The sequence below is a fragment of the Giraffa tippelskirchi genome, chromosome 9, assembly GCF_054371585.1.
Source record: "Giraffa tippelskirchi isolate mGirTip1 chromosome 9, T2T-mGirTip1v1.2.pri, whole genome shotgun sequence".
Lineage (NCBI taxonomy): Eukaryota > Metazoa > Chordata > Mammalia > Artiodactyla > Giraffidae > Giraffa > Giraffa tippelskirchi.
This window is the reverse complement of record NC_137283.1, coordinates 94,731,493-94,748,804: the sequence shown is the minus strand read 5'-3', so window position 1 is coordinate 94,748,804 and position 17,312 is coordinate 94,731,493. Positions and strand designations below refer to the sequence as shown.

The window sequence follows — 17,312 nt, the reverse complement described above, 5'->3', positions numbered from 1 at the left end:
GAACAAAAACAGGATTGGGTAGATGAAAAATTGGAACTATAATGCGGTTGCAACCCCTTCGTGTTATGGGGTGCTCCAAAACCATGATGGTCTTTCATATATGTCCAAGTTTGGGAAAATGATGGGCAGGCCTTTGTATTCCCCCATGGACTTGTCATTGGCTGTATGTTGCCTGTAGGAGAAAGACGTGACCTTGAGTTAGGCATCTCCCTTTGACCAAGGGACAATTCCTTGAGAGGGACTTTGCTGTGAGACATTACAAGCCACGTTGAAAGAATAAAAATTTAATACTAAAAGAGGGGATCTAGTTGGTACAGCATGGATTCTCTTCAATCCATGCCTTGCACTCCACAGACGACCTTGCTTCAGAAAGTACTGTCATCTCACCTGAAAAAATCCTCTCTACCAGTTGGTGTTTTTTTCAAGGTGAACTTACAAGATCAGTGGGACAAACTGCAGCCGCACCTCTGCAGTTGCTCTTGAAACTTTCCGTACTGCCCATTTTGTCTATATTCTCTGGACCTGCATTTGCCCATGTAGGCAGCTTGCCTACTGCGGTAATCCAGACCATCAACTCTGAGGAATATCAGTCACTATTCACCATGCTTGTCAAGCCCTGGTTACTTCTCTGATACATTGCCATCAAAACTGGGTAGGGGATTAGCAAGAGATGCCCCATTCTTTCACCTGGGTGCCAAACGGATTCTTCCCTGGCCCCAGTACCTTGAATCTATTGCTCCTGTCAAGAGGGTGACAAAAGCCTATGCTGATCCCATGTAGAACCCTGAAGCTGTGCTGGCCTTTCATATATGTCCAGAATTGAGACAAGAGACTGGGAGTGTTGAACTTCAGCAGTAATCAGTTGTGAGAAGAGGGTTTTTTCTGGATGTGAATATAAATCATAAGCAAGGTAGCTCACGGTGACCAAGGGTAGTTCCTGAGAAGGGGCTTGGGCGTGATCTATCAACAGGCAATGCTTCTGGTCTCTGGATTAGTACTTCAGACCTAAAAGGGCAGCTGGAAGTGCCTACCCACTGGATAGCATCTACTATAGTCTGAGTTTCAAAAATGTTTTATTTGAATTCTCTTTCAAGTACATTTTTGTTGCCATGAAATGTTGTACAGAAATAAGCTTGTATTGAGATAATTTGATAAAAGATTTTCTATTTTTATATATAATCTATTAGAAAAAATATAAATTCCATATAAATATGATACTATTAATGAATCAACAATAAGTAGAGCACATGATTTTACAGATAGTTTGGATGAATTTTCAACATTCCTCACATTCACTTACCTTGTAACACTTTGTAGACTTACATTTGCAAGGCATGTTGTCTCTACCATGTTAAATGTTCTATATATCACCTACATGTGGAATCTAAACTAGGACACAAATGAACCTGTCTATGAAATGGAAACAGACTCAGAACAGACTTGTGGCTGTCAAGGGGGTGGGAGTTGAGAGAGGAATGGAGTGGGAGGTTAAGGTTAGCAAATGTAAGCTGTTACATATAGAATGAATGAATAACAAGGTCCTACTGTATAGCACAGGAAAGTATATTCAACATCATATGTATGATAACCATAATGGAAAAACATAAATATATATATATATATATATATAACTGAACCATTTTGCTGTACAACAGAAATTAACACAACATTGTAAATCAGCTATACTTCAATAAAAAATAAAGAGCAGCAACTTTAAAAGATGTATGTTCTGTAGACAATGAATAGGAACGTCTCTACGGACTCTCTTTGGGCATCCAATCCAACACCATGGACTTATTAATAGGGTACCCTTAACACTGGGGCTAAATAGTCATAGACTTGCACAGTAATGTGATGAAGATACAAAAATTATTTTAGAGCCAAATATAAAAATTGATTTCCTCAAATAATTTGGACTAAACTCAATTTTACTTTTGAATAGGATAAATATTTTTAAGAGGAACATAATTTTTAAAACTTTTAACATTGAATCCCATATTTAAGTTGAGAATTAGTCATTTTAGCCTTAGGGTGACTTAAAAAAAAAAAAAGCAAACAAAAGATTGGAAGAAACTCGTATGTATAGTGAAACATAAGTATCCATTATTGGAACTTGCAAATCATCATTATTTACCCTTGTTTTCATCTTTCTGAAAAATTAATATCTATTAAGTCCTCAGTCAAGGTCATTTTAGTACTAAATGCACATTAAGATGTACACATTTGGAGGCATTATTTTAACATATTCTCCAAGGCCCTATCTGCCACCAACACCACCTTAATCAAGTAATGTCAGTCTTACAAAGAATGTGTCTACTTGACGGCCATTAAGAATGCTGATGATTTTTTCTTAAGATACATTTCTTAAGAAATGATGAATACCTCCTTTATAAAAGAGTCCTTGTATAATGATAGAAAAAGTGATTGCTGGTGCTAATACTTTTGGTGGATATCACTCTGCAATCATTATATCCAATAAAAATGATTGACTGTCTTAAGTGGCTGACATAAGGAGTGAAACATTCTGTTTACTGGTATCACCATTGTTGGACTAGCCCATGGGCACTTCAGCTAAAGCTTGTTATGTAAGAGAGTATATACTTCTCCAGAAAATAATAATAAAATCACCTTGCACTCATCTAGGAATGTTAGGTTCAAAATTAGGTAGAAATACCAACACTGTCCAAATTATAGAAGTAGATTCATTATGGAGTTAGAATTTAAACCCAAACCTCCTAATTTCTAAATATACCTTTCTATGAAATAACTAATGATAACAATTTTATTTCTAGAAATCACTATAGGCTAGTTGATGTAGTATAAAAAATGTCTTACAATTTAGAAGGAAATACCTATACCAAAATTCAGCCTGAAAGGTTCTGTTAAATCCAATCTGTTTAATATACAATGGATCTATAGCACTTGACCCTTGTGGCAAATTACTTTACAGTTAAACATATTTTCTAAAAAAATGAAAATCTCCATGTTGATATATTAGTTTCCCATTGCTGCATAACAAACTTCAAGGCTTAAAATAACACCCATTCATTTATTCTTTCACTTTTTTGTAGGTCAGAAGTCCAGGTGGACTTGGTTGAATACTATGAATACTGTACTTGGGGGTCTAAGAAGACAGATATCAAGACAGTAGCTATTTTGGGGTCCCTGGGGTACAGTCTCCACCCAACTCATTTAGGTTTTTGGCAGAATTAAATTCCATTTGATTGTAGGAATGAGGTCCTCATTTTCTTGCTGGCTGCATGCTGGGGACTGTTTTCAACTTCACATGCATTATATCTCTCCAACTTCTGCTTCTGCCACCAACCAGAAAAAAGCTATCTGTTTTACAAGACTCATGTGATTAGATGAGGCTCATTTGAATAATCTCCCTTATTTTAGGTGAGTTCTAACAATGGAATAACACAGTCAAAGGAGTGATAACTCATCATATTCACAGGTCCTAGCAATTCAGTTGGGATGCATTTGATGGGTCATCATTATGCCTACCACAATCCAAATAAGAAAAATTAATGAATTTAAGAAAATTGCTAAATTGATTTTCAGAAACATATTTTGTTGAATAGTATTTCATTTATGAATCAAAGTTCACACATGAAGCCAAAGGCTTAATTCATAAAGTAAGCCTATAATTTTACCTTTGTGTTCTTAAAAGCTAGAAATGAAATCAAAAAGACATTTTTATTGGATACAATTATTGTTATTTTCAGAGTATCTTTTATACACTGAAAAGATGCATAACTTAAAACTGGATTATTGTCTGCATTGAACCAAGTAGTTTTAAGAGACTTTTCTCTTTTAAACCAACTGATAAAAATAGTTCTAATGTTTCATGATTAGTTCCTCTGAGGGTAAACTTTCTATATTCAGTGCTTCTGTCTTATGCAGTGTGCATTTCAAAATAGATAATTATTTAAAAGTCTAGTGATTTTAAGTTTTCCTCTCTAACACTGAATTACTAATATTTAGGTTTGAATGTATGGTTATCCCTTTCAGTTAGTTCAGTCACTCAGTCGTGTCCGACTCTTTGTGGCCCCATGGACTGCAGCACACCAGGCCTCCCTGTCCATTGCCAACTCCCGGAGTTTACTCAAACTCATGTCCGTTCAGTCGGTGGTGCCATCCATCATCTCATCCTCTGTCGTTCCCTTCTCCTCCTGCCTTCAGTCTTTCCCAGCATCAGGGTCTTTTCAAGTGAGTCAGTTCTTTGCATCAGGTGGCCAAAGTATTGGAGTTTCAGCTTCAGCATCAGTCCTTTCAATGAATGTTCATGATTGATTTCCTTTAGAATGGATTGGTTTGATCCCTTTGCAGTCCAAGGGACTCTCATGAGTCTTATCCAACACCACAGATCAAAAGCATCAATTCTTCAGTGCTCAGCTTTCTTTATAGTCCAACTCTCACATCCATACATGACTACTAGAAAAACCATAGCTTTGACTAGATGGACCTTTGTTGGCAAAGTAATGTCTCTGCTTTTTAAAATACTGTCTAGGTTGGTCATAACTTTTCTTCCAAGAAGCAAGCATCTTTTAATTTCATGGCTGCAGTCACCATCTGCAGTGATTTTGGAGCCCCCAAAAATAAAGTCTGTCACTGTTGCCACTGTTTCCCCATCTGTTTGCCATGAAGTGATGGGACCGGATGCCATGATCTTAGTTTGCTGAATGTTGAGTTGTAAGCCAACTTTTCCACTCTCCTCTTTCACTTTGATCAAGAGGCTCTTTAGTTCTTCTTCACTTTCTGCCAAAAGGGTAGTGTCATCTGCATATCTGAGATTATTGATATTTCTCCCGGCAATCCTGATTCCAGCTTGTGCTTCATCCAGCCCAGCATTTCTCATGATGTACTCTGCATTTAAGTTAAATAAGCAGGAAGACAATATACAGCCTTGATGTACTCCTTTCTCAATTTGGAACCAGTCTGTTGTTCCATGTCCAGTTCTAACTGTTGCTTCCTGACCTGGACACAGATTTCTCAAGAGGCAGGTCAGGTGGTCTTGTACTCCCATCTCTTTAAGAATTTTCCAGAGTTTGTTGTGGTCCACACAGTCAAAGGCTTTGGCGTAGTCAATAAAGCAGAAGTAGATGTTTTTCTGGAACTCTCTTGCTTTTTTGATGATCCAGTGGATGTTGGCAATTTGATCTCTGGTTTCTCTGCCTTTTCTAAATCCCACTTGAACATCTGGAAGTTCACAGTTCATGTACTATTGAAGCCTGGCTTGGAGAATTTTGAGCATTACTTTACTTGCGTGTGAGATGAGTGCAACTGTATGGTAGCTTGAACATTCTTTGGCATTGCCTTTCTTTGGGATTGGAATAAAAACTGACCTTTTCTAGTCCTGTTATCTCTTTAAGAAGCTGTATTTATCTGGATCTCTTAACTTCTTGAGCTCAAAATATCAGTAGAGCAAACAATATTCACCAGATATGGCATGCCTTGCGCTTCCCAGGTCATACTATTGGTAAAGAACTCACCTGCTAATGCAGCAGACATAAGAGACCTGGGTTCCAATCCCTAGGTGGGGAGAGCCCCTGAAAGAGGGCATGGCGACCTCCTCCTGTATTTTTGCCTGGAGAATCCCATGGACAGAGAAACCTGGAGGGCTACAGTGCATAAGGTCACAAAGAGTTAGACACAACTGAAGTGACTTAGCCATGGGTATACACACAGACAAGCTTTTACTATTAACAGTATCCAACCAAGAAGACAGGTACTCAGAAGACACATATTGCATGAAATACTGGTAAATGTCTATCCTGTAACTTATGCAGGCAGAAAAAAAAATATTCACCCAGAAAAAATTTTAATGGAACTCTCTTTTTATCCAAACACAAGTTAGTAAGTTGTATTGTTGTATCAATTTTAACTGTTTGGGAGAACTTTATGCTAACCCTATCCTTACAGTCTAATGTCATACAAAGCACTCAAGAAGAATGAAAGTGAAAGTCGCTCAGTCATGTCTGACTCTTTGTGACCCCATGGACTGTAGCCTGCAAAGCTCCTCTGTCTATGGAATTCTCCAGGCCAGAATACTGGGGTGGGTAGCCATTCCCTTCTCCTAGGGATCTTCCCAACCCATGGATTGAACTCAGGTCTCCCATATGGCCGGTGGATTCTTTACCATCTGAGATACGAGAGAAGCCCCAAGAGGAATGAAGTTTCTTTAATTCATCAGCCTAAAATAAGGCCATATATTTTGACCTGCATCTGTATTTGGATGCTTTTAAACCAAGTACAGAATATAGGCCTTTTTAAAGGTTTTATTATTAGATTTACCCAACTAGGGTAATTTACATATTTTAGAAGGATGTTTACCTGACTGTTAGACTAGCTTTGAATTTGATAAGCTTAGGGACTAATAAAGCTAAGAAGAGATTAAAACCTTTTTGGTTGGAAGAGACATTTTCTAATTTCAAAAGGAAAGTGGTAGATTATGCTTAATCAGTATTCTCAACCACCACACACCTACCACATATGCCTAGTGAAGCATATTTTCATAAATTTTGAAAATACCATGGTTAACTTCCTACTTTTAACTCTCTAGGGGGCTTTGTTTTCCTTATTTAACTATTATTAATATTTTCCATAATATTTTTCTTCCTTCTCAAGACATAGATGTTTTATATTTCCAGTGAGACAGCTAACACTCTGTATTTTTCCTCTTTGCATGTCCCTTAAGTTAGATCTTGCAGATTGCAAAAAAAAAAAAAACTACATCTGATTTGTGTGCTTCCTCCATGGATAGTGTGAAATCTTTTATTTACTTTAGGTGTAATACTAAATTACTTCTCTGTTTAGTTGAATATGTACAGTCTTACCAAAGCAAATGGTTGAGTATTTCTCTAGAAAACAAGATATACATAAAAAACATTAAATAGTAATTATCCATTTTTGCTTATTAAAGGAAACAAAAATTTAGAATGTGCACGGGTTAGAGTGGGACACAAATCTGCCTTCCCTTCATTTGCTGCTAACAGAATCCCAATATGTGGATGGTTGTCAGAGGTCTAAGTCCAGTCTGGCCCATGGGATGAATTAAAACTGGCATAAAACCACCACGATAATCCCAATTCTCTTTGCCAGTGATTGGGTTTAGGAAAGGAGGCAGGTGAGACAGTTCTACTTAATGAGATGTAAGGAAGTCTGCTGAGTGCATTTGGGAATTTTTTTTCTTTTCTTTCCCCAAAGAATAAAATGTTGCAGAAGGAAGGGATCTTTTCTGCCCAGCACTTTCTGCCTCTAAGTGTTAATTGTGTGAGGATTTGAAAGAAAATCCCAAAGGTATAGACCTAGATCCACAGCAGCATTGTGCTTACACACAGCACTTCCAGACATCATGTATGAAAAAAGAAAACCCTAGTCTGTGAACCACCTGTAGTTCAATATTTATTACTTGCAATCTAAAGCTTTCCTAACTGAAATTGTTGTTTTTTGTTTTCCTTTCATTTTTATCCATATTACCACAGTGATTCTGAAATTAATAATTTCAGCCTTGCTTTTGAAATAGTAAATGAAAAGCTGTTTGACAAAGTGGAAAAACAAAGTGCTTCGATGATGAGAAAAATAGTATGTGGTTTTTCATTACTAACATGCACAGATATATTAACATCTATAAATCTGGGACTTCATTCGCCACATGAGCATTGCAATCTAAAAGGTATCCAAGCACCTACTTTAGAATACTAGACCATCAACATATATTTATGTTTATGTGTGGCTACTGAGTTCAACTTTGCCTCACTGATGTGTCCCTATTTGCTGTAATTGCTACACAATTAATTGGATCATATGTGTGATATTCAGAAGCACCCTCCAGATGACTATAAAGAATATAAAGACAAGTGGGGAATCAGCTACCCTGTTGAGCAGGTTGAGCAAGCCGAGTTAATTTTTGATGCATTAGCATGACTGTCTTTTTGAAGAGAAAGTTTGTGCTACGTACAGGTTTTCAGAGCAGAACTTCCCAAGAGTGTCACAGCTAATAGTTTGCAGGTGTGTTGGCATGTTGAACTCTTCAGGAACCTGGGGTGATCAGAACCCCTGAGTCAGTCACTTCCAGTTGCATGCTCTCCTTTGTTTATATCACTGAGCTTTACAAATAGTGCCATTGTCTATGTGTGCCATGAATTCTTAAAGCATAGTTGAAATGTTATAATTCAATATATGGGTAATCATATATCTTTTAAAATTTATTACTTGTTATAAGGAGAGGGGATTCAACATTTTTAGGTATGCTGCTGTTGCTGCTTAGTCCCTCAGTCATGTCTGACTCTTCATGACCCCATGGACTGTAGCCCGCCAGTCTCCTCTGTCCATGGGGATTATCCAGGCAAGAATACTGGAGTGGGTTGCCATCCCCTCTCCAGGGGATCTTCCAAACCCAGGGATCGAATCCAGGTTTCCCTCATTGCAGGTGGATTCTTCACCATCTGAGCCACCAGGGAAGCCCAAGAATATTGGAGTGGGTAGCCTATTCCTTCTCCAGAGGATCTTCCTTATCCAGGAATTGAGCTGTGATCTCCTGCATTATAGGTGGATTCTTTACCATCTGAGCTACCAGGGAAGCCCCTTAGGTATGCTAGGATACATTAATCAACTAGAACCATATATGGCTTCAAAGTAGCCGTGATAGTCATAAAAATATATACATACAGCTAAAGGTAATGGTTTCTACTAATCTGTGGGATCAAATATGGCCATATTCACTAGGGGTTAAATGCTAAAAATTTCTAAATTGCTAAAAAGCGACACTGAAGACGATTTGGATGGACATATTTTAAACAATTAATAATTTAAGACCTTTCTAAATTTTCAAGATAATTGTGATGGTTGATAAATTTAGGACTGCTGTTTGTTTATTAGAATTCTTAATATTTTAATGATATGATATAATTCATTTTCCCAACTAAATATGATTAATCCATTATATTGATAATGACTATTACCTTCTTTTCCCCTTTCTTGTTTCCAGAGTTAGTTGCAATAAGAAGTTACTTTAATTGTATCTTTCTCTAGGTATTTAACCTATTTTGACATTTTTTAAACAAGTCTGTAAATATTCTAAATGTGTCGATTTCTGTGTCCTAGAACTTTATGCAATAGCCTTTTATTGTTAGAATGTTGGGAATACCCTAAGAACAGGTTGAGACTCATAAAACAAGAATGTGTTTTTCCAGCAAAGATTTTCACAGTAATTACATAAGGCATATAAGTAAAGCAAGAGTCAGACATGACTGAGCAACTAAGCGTAACACATGCCATTCAGAGATCAGCAAAGGACTGATTCTGAAGCAGCAATATAATTGCCCCATCCCCCAAAAAAGTGGACCTTAATTTTGAAGATAATTACATTGCTTCACAAGAACTTAGGTATTATACTCTTCAGGGTTACATTTCATTGACAGCTAAGTGGAAGGGAGAAGAGAAAATTTGGATAGGTGGATCAGTTTCCTAGGGCTGCTGTAACAAATTCCCTCAGACTTCATGAATTAAAACAACAGAAATTCATTTGCTCTCAGTTCTGGAGTCCAGATTCTGAAATCAGTATCACTGAGCCCAACCAAAGGCTAATACTATCTATAGAAGCTCTAGGGGGAAATCTAATTCCTGCCTCTTCCAGAGTCTGGGAGCTACAGGGTTCCTTGGCTTGTGGCCACGTGAATGTCATCTTTAAATCTGTCTGTTCTGTTCATCACGTGGCTTTCCTAGTAGCTCAGTTGGTAAAGAATCTACCTGAAGTGCAGAAGATCTGGGTTCGATCCCTCTGTTGGGAAGATCCCCTGGAAAAGGGAATGGCTACCCACTCCAGTATTCTTGCCAGGAGAATTCCATGGATAGGGGAGCCTGGCAGGCTAAAGCCCACGAAGTCCCAAAGATTTGGACATGACCAAGCAACTAACACTTTCACTCTATTTATATGTGTAAGATAACCATCTGCCTTCCAATTAAGAGGATACCCATGATTTCTTTGAATTTTCCATGAATTTTCCAATATTCATTGGAAGGACTGATGTTGAAGCTGAAACTCCAATACTCTGGCCACCTGATTTTAAGAACTGACTCATTTGAAAAGACCCTGATACTGGGAAAGATTGAAGGCGAGAGGAGAAGAGGATAACAGAGGATGAGATGGTTGGATGGTATCACCGACTCAATGGACATGAGTTTGAGTAAACTCCAGGGGTTGGTGATAGACAGGGAGGCCTGGCGTGCTACAGTGCATGGAGTCACAAGGAGTCGGACATGACTGAGTGACTGAACTGAACTGAACTGATGATTTTTTTGGGGGCACCCATGTAATCCAGGATAATCTCCCCATCTCAAAATCTTTAACAGTTATATCCACAAAGACTATTTATTATTTATTTTTACTTTATTATTATTATTTATTTAGCTATATAAAGTAACAAGTAATATTAATAAATTCTGCCAGTTTTTTGCATGGGAACTTGGGTATATCAGAGTAACGTAAAACAGTATTAGATATATAATTTTTTTTAAATTCACATTTATAATAGTTTTTTTTTTAACGCATTCTAATATCATGTTGACTGTGATCTTCAAGTTTCTAGATAACCAGAAACTGAGGCAATTTCATTTTCTTTGGTGTTACTGGGAAATTTCAACACAGGAAAAACCACTGTTATTCCAGTTCTTTAACTATGATTTCAAAAAGCAAGAATATCAATAAAGATGAGTTTTAAATTGTTTGCTGACTGGAAAGAAATGAACGCTCTTTTGTGATGTCACTTCTAGGCACAAGGTGTGATGAATATGTGACAATAAAACACAAGTTGCCTTTTAATAGATTGAAGATTTTTTTTCTCTCACGTATCATTTTCAGATCTACGTATTACACATCTTAAAACTCTGCTCTATGAACAGATATACATGAGTAGAATTACTATCTAATTCTTAAACTGCATGAATTTCAGCTTTTAAAAGTGTAGATTGGTATTTTCTCACTAATTTTTATGTTTCATTAGCCTTTCAAACCTCTTATTTGCATATGTCAATTAGGATGTTCCTATATAACTTGATTTATTATTATTTCACATCAAAAGCTCTTTCAATGGAGTCTTTCTAGCCTTAGGGCTATAAATATCCTTGTCTGAAATATGTTGCATGACTTGAAACAAATTAGTTATGTACAGGTGTCTTCATGGTGAATGAGTATCATTTTTTTCTTCAATCTAAGGGAATTATTTTCCACTTTTTGCTTCAACAAGAATAGAATGCCTTTGGGGATTCTGTTTTTATTTGGAGTTGCATAAAATTTAATAGCCGTGTTTATATGTTCCTTAAAATGATGCCTGTTGGATATTCTAACATTTATAGTCTACCTTAGGAATAGTCCATTAAACAAAATATTTTCAGGTATGATTTAATATGTCAAACTGAACTGAAATTTTTATGCAAAATCCAAATTTATAGGAATTGATCAAAATAGAATAAGAAAAGCACAAAAATTTTAATGATAATTAGTTGAATAACTCATAATACATCATTGAATTGCAACATATGTTACAGAATATTCAATGAGATATTTTAATTAAGTGCAAAAAAATTCAGGTAACAGAATATAGAGAAAGATTCCTATGGTAACATATATGACTGAAAAAGGCACTAATAGAAAAAGTACATGCAAAACATACACTAAAATGATACAAGTGATTATATCTAAGCATGGTATTTTTCTCAATTTGCCATATATGATCAAAAATTTAAATATTTTCTACAATAAGAAAATTCTATAACTGAGGGGAAATATAATCTTATAAAATAAACTGAAAATTATGTGGTCTTTAAAATGTGTCCATTGACATAAAATCACAAGGAAGCATGAGTATGTAATAGCAGCATTGGTAAAATAAGAAGGTAGAAGCCTGCCTTTCTCTTTGATCCACAGTGTAATCTATGATTAAAATTGGATTTTTATCAGATTCTGGCTGATTATCAAATTAATTGTAATAGCAATATGTTTTAGTTAATGTATTTAGTATGTTTTATTTCTTATAATTGAACATTTGTATAGCATGAAGTAGATGTAATAGGATTTATGAATTAGGAGAAAGGATTTATATCATAAAGCAGGCAATCCCTGGTCATAATATGATCAAGAATTAGAAAATAAGCTGCTTTATTTGGGCTACTTTTGTTCTTTTGTATCATAACAATGGATGAGAAAGTGATGAGAATGCCTAAGCAGAATAAATGACGCTTATTGTTGAAGATGAAAAAATAAAGCTAAAATAAGGGCTTCTCTGGTGGCTCAGACAGTAAAGAATCTGCCTGTAATGCAGGAGGCCTGGGTTCTATCCCTGGGTTGGGAAGATACCCTGGAGAAGGGAATGGCAACCCCCTCCTATATTCTTGCCTGGAGAATCCCATGAACAGAGGACCCTGGTGAGCTACAGTCCATGGGGTCACAAAGAGTTGGACACAACTGACGAACACTTTCATAATTAACTTTGAGCAAAAGATGAATATAGTCCAATCATTTTTACCAGGGATATTTATTTTATGAGTATACATATATATATCTATTAAAGATATTTTCATTGTTAATATTAAAACACTTGACTGTCCACAATTCTAAACTGGTAATTAAAGGAGCTGTTTTTAAGACATGATTCACTAATCTTAGGAATGCTTATAATGAACTATGATTATGTCACGCCCCAGCCTGCTTACCTTTCTCACTATATTTCCAGTACCGAGCTTTCACTTCTCAAACCCTCTCTTTTGTGTTTGGCCATTTAGTTTTGCCCTTACTTTATTCTGAGCAATGAACATAATTCAGCAGTTAGATGAATGCATCACTTGGAAAGCAACTGAGTTACTATTTATGATTACATAGTCTTTTCATTTGGGATTCCCCAGTGGCTCAGGGGTAAAGAATCCACCTACAATGCAGGAGACATAGGAGATGCTAGTTCCATCCATGGTTCAGAAAGATCCCCCGGAGAAAGGCACGGCAACCCATTCCAATATTATTTCCTGGAAACTCTCATGGACAGAGGAAACTGGCAGTCCTAGTCCATGGGGTCGCAAAGAGTGAGAAACAAGTGACGCTCTCAGTCCTCACACTACATGAATGATCATAGTATTCTCATGAAAATCAAATCTGGAACGGGTATAAGAAGTTCTTCTGAAAATGAGGATTTTTTTTTCCCCCATATTGCTGCTCACTCATTGATTGATTACAAAATGTTTATTGAATACCTATTTTGTACCAAGTATTAACTTAGAAACTTAGGGATATAAGTATAGATAGAAATAGTCTCTTCCCTCAAGGACCTTATCATTGTGCAAAGGAGAAAAAGATGCAAATAATTAGATGTAAGACATTTGGAACGAAATTTGAGTAAGCCGGATCTTACTGGATCACAAAGCAGGGATACACCATTTCCAACTGGGTATCACTCAAGAGATGATATTTATATTGACCTCTGAAGAAAAATAGAATATTGATAGGTGGTAAGAGAAGTACTTAGGATAAAGGAAAATTACTAAAGGATAAAGAATAACATACAAAATGGCCCAGAGGTGAGAAATAACTTTCCAAGTACATGGAAGAGAATCAATCCAATATATCTGTAAGTCCTAATGGCTTGAAGGATGAACTGAACTGTGTCTGAAAAGATACCATGGTACAATATCATGGAGGTCCTTGAACTGTAAAATAAAGAGTTTGGAACTTACCATATAAATAATGGGAGCCATTGGTATTTATTTAGCAGAGAAATGGTGTAGAAGCCTCTTGTTTCATCTTTTTTTTTTTTTTTTTTAATTCACACCTGCTGTCTCTTTGTTTATAGCACCCTCCCATGATAGCCCTTCCAACCCCTGATTCACTTATTTGGTAAAATCCATAAGTTAGCTTGGTTCACCTCTAATGGAAGATGTTTCAACTCTTCTGTTAAACTTTGCAGGACTACCTCTTCTCAGAATACTTTGTACACTTTTCCTATCTTTCTTCCCTAAGCTCAGACTATACATCCTTTTATGATTCTTGTATAAGAAGCATCTCTTTTCTGATCTACCTCCTTTACTTGACTTGAGATCACAAAGAATTTATCACTGGTCTTTGTATCCTCAGTGTCTTTCTGCTGCTGCTGCTGCTGTTGCTAAGTCGCTTCAGTCGTCTCCGACTCTGTGCGACTCTATAGACGGCAGCCAACCAGGCTCCGCCGTCCCCGGGATTCTCCAGGCAAGAATACTGGAGTGGGTTGCCATTTCCTTCTCCAGTGCATGAAAGGGTAAAGTGAAAGTGAAGTCACTCAGTCGTGTCCGACTCTTAGCGACCCTATGGACTGTAGCCTACTAGGCTCCTCCATCCATGGGATTTTCCAGGCAAGAGTACTGGAGTGGGGTGCCATTGCCTTCTCTGAGTGTCTTTCTAGCATGTTGCTAACAAGGGGCTTAATAAGTTTTAGTTAACTGAATGCTCAGGACTCTGTCTTGGTAAGAAAATTTTGTCGTTGACAAAGACAGCACAGTGAATAAGATAACAAAATAGAATTAGAGGGAATAACTAGATGGTCACTATAATGGGGGTCAGGAGAGGATAAAATAAGAAGGTGAAAAGATAAATGGGAAAAAGATACCAAAGAGAGAAAGCTGATTAGATGGGACAGAGATATGAAAACTGATTTGAAGATGACCCTAGATAAGTTGGGGAAAGGTTACATGTTATCCAACATTGAGCTGATCTTGCTAAAGGAAGATAAGGGTTCCCTTTTTGAAGGGTTGTAGTTGATACATCTGTTCAGGTATTATTTTTTTAATGTCTAGAAACCATAACCATTCCCCCTGAAAACAGAAATGTGGGCTACTATCTATTTTGTCTTAAAAAAATGAAGACATTATCCCTAAGCAAGTTTGAGCTGTAGCACTATAGTCCATAACACTGAGGGAAAAAAACTCAAACTAGAGATAAATGTACATCTCATGCTGTTTCTTAGAAAGAAGTGATATCTAATATTCCCCACTAATCTTAAGATTTGGTGTTCAGAAGTTCAAGTTCGATTTAAATCTTACTCAGCTGATTCCAAATTAATTACGTTATTTCTCTCTTGCTTTTCTACAGTATGCTGTCTGGCTAGTCCTCTGGGTTACGTGGAATGTGTTTGTTATCTGCTTCTATTTGGAGGCTGGGGACCTCTCAAAGGTAATTTGCCATCTGATTTGCCTGAGTCATCAGTTGTGTGTTAACAGGCCTCTTCCTAAGTAAGGCAGTCTCACCCTGCTTTTGTCACTTAGATGCGCCTCAAATGAAGGTAAATCAAAAGCTGTCCTCATCTATCTCTCTGCATTTCTACCATCAAAGAAATAGTTCAGTGTGTCACAAAAATGCCCTTTATTATTTTAAGAAAAGCTAAAGTAAAATATTGATTACTACAATGAGCAGAATGTGTGCTTTTAAAACATTGACTCATGAGAGATTTCTGAAGCAGGGTAGGAATTTTATCAAAGGTAAGATCTTGAAGGTTTTATGAAATCACTTAGTTTGCTTATTATTCTGCTGAAGATTTGCCTAATTAGACCCAAATAGCAATGTAATAATTCAAATAATTAATGAGTTTTAGTTGAATAAGACTGTTACCAGAGGGATATAATTTATCACATAAATGAATGAAATAGATATTTTGTTCTAAAACAGTCTAGGAAAGACTTAAAATACTTTTATTTTCATTCAGGTTTCATTTTGTGCTGTACTTCTATAAGTGTGTGTATGTTTCTGTATTTGCATGCGTGTCTTGCTATTATATTTCTAACATAAATGCCTTTACTATTGAAATAATGCAGTTTGTAGATCTCTAAAACCATCATCCTTCTTCTGTTGAATGCTGTTAACAGCAAATAAGTCAAATAAGATAATCCATTCAAAACAGTAGCAAATCCACCTTGAGACACTTGAGAGAGTTGTAAACTTGTACATCTTCATAGTAATTTTAAAAGAGATTATAAAAATGTTCTTTTACCTCTCTACTCCTTAGAGCAGAAAGATGATGCAAAGATGTTGACACTTTTAAAACCCAGAGATGATAACCTGCTTTAAAAGGCTAAAAGAGCTGAAAGTGGCCTGGAACTGTGTTCCCAGGGCTAGATAGCTTGATGTGTGGGGGATGGGGTCATGGTAATTCATATTTCTAATCTAGCATACAGGCACTTCAAAAAGCTCTCTGAACATTTTCAAGTCTGTTTGTTTATTATTTAACTATGATCCTGAGTATAAATAGTCTTGACTTTTTTTTTTTTTCCCCAAAGCAAATAATGAAAGATAAGAGGGTGACACTATCATATGAGATAGACCCCAGGCTTCTGGAACCTGTAGTTTTAGGATCGGGTTTAGGACAAGTTCTCACTGGGACCCTCTGCTGTATCTGCCCTGGTGGATGGCATTTCTGTGATTCTCACCAGACATCATACTCCACACTCCTGGCAGCAGGCAGTCCTTTCCTGAACATGTCGTGACCAATGAAAAGGAATTGTTCAGGTGACTCTCAGAAGGACACTTAATTTTCTGCTTAAAGCTCACATTTCTTTCATGCCAGAAAAGCATGCATGCTTCCCAGGACTTGAATTCCTTGCCCAATTTATACACACTGCTGTAAAATGTCATTTCTTCAAAGAGATTCCTACTAAAATGACTTTTAATGACATTTTCAATGAAATAATCACATTAATCATTGGAAGACAGGTATTCAGGCGTATTGGCTAAGCAAGATGATCTCGCAGATCAGAGAGTTTGTTTAATATTAAAAAAGGAGAGGTTTGAGCCAGGCTGGCTGCACAAATGTTCTGTAATTTTGCTTCCCACTCCACATGATGACTGTAGGCACTGGATAAAGCTTGTGATCTCATGACCCTGGACATGGGCATTAAAATCGCAGTGAGGGCACATCCTAAAACATTAGCATTCGAGAGAGTTGAAACCCAAGTTACTAAGAATTCTGCTAATGCACACAGGCAGGTAATGGCTATCCCTTGGTAGTGAAGCAGTTAATAATATTTCTTTTTCTTTTCATCTTATAAACCAAGGCTAGACTCTGCAGAGCACATGAAAATTTAATAATTTCCTTTTAACAAATAATCTAAAGGAAAACTATAAAGGGCATAGTTATATTGTTATCTGTACTGAGTTTTTCCTCCCTTTTCCTGCTCAAAGGGTTTGAGAAAGGTGTATTTATGCCATTTAATTCTTGAGCTTCTGCAACTGCCTCACATTCTTCAAGTAATAGAGTGCCAGAAGGAAGCAATGGTGATTGAAAAATGTACAGATATAT

At 36.7% G+C, this 17,312-nt stretch overlaps 1 protein-coding gene across 2 annotated transcripts in view; it reads left to right on the top strand.

Annotated features, from left to right (window-relative positions):
- NKAIN2 (sodium/potassium transporting ATPase interacting 2) overlaps positions 1 to 17,312 on the top strand; it is a 635,629-nt gene that overhangs the window by 117,456 nt on the left and 500,861 nt on the right. For both annotated transcript variants that reach the window (XM_081530500.1, XM_081530501.1), the window contains one exon: positions 15,113 to 15,193. In XM_081530500.1, coding sequence (XP_081386626.1) covers positions 15,113 to 15,193 — 81 coding nt within the window. The remainder of the gene's footprint in view (positions 1 to 15,112; positions 15,194 to 17,312) is intronic.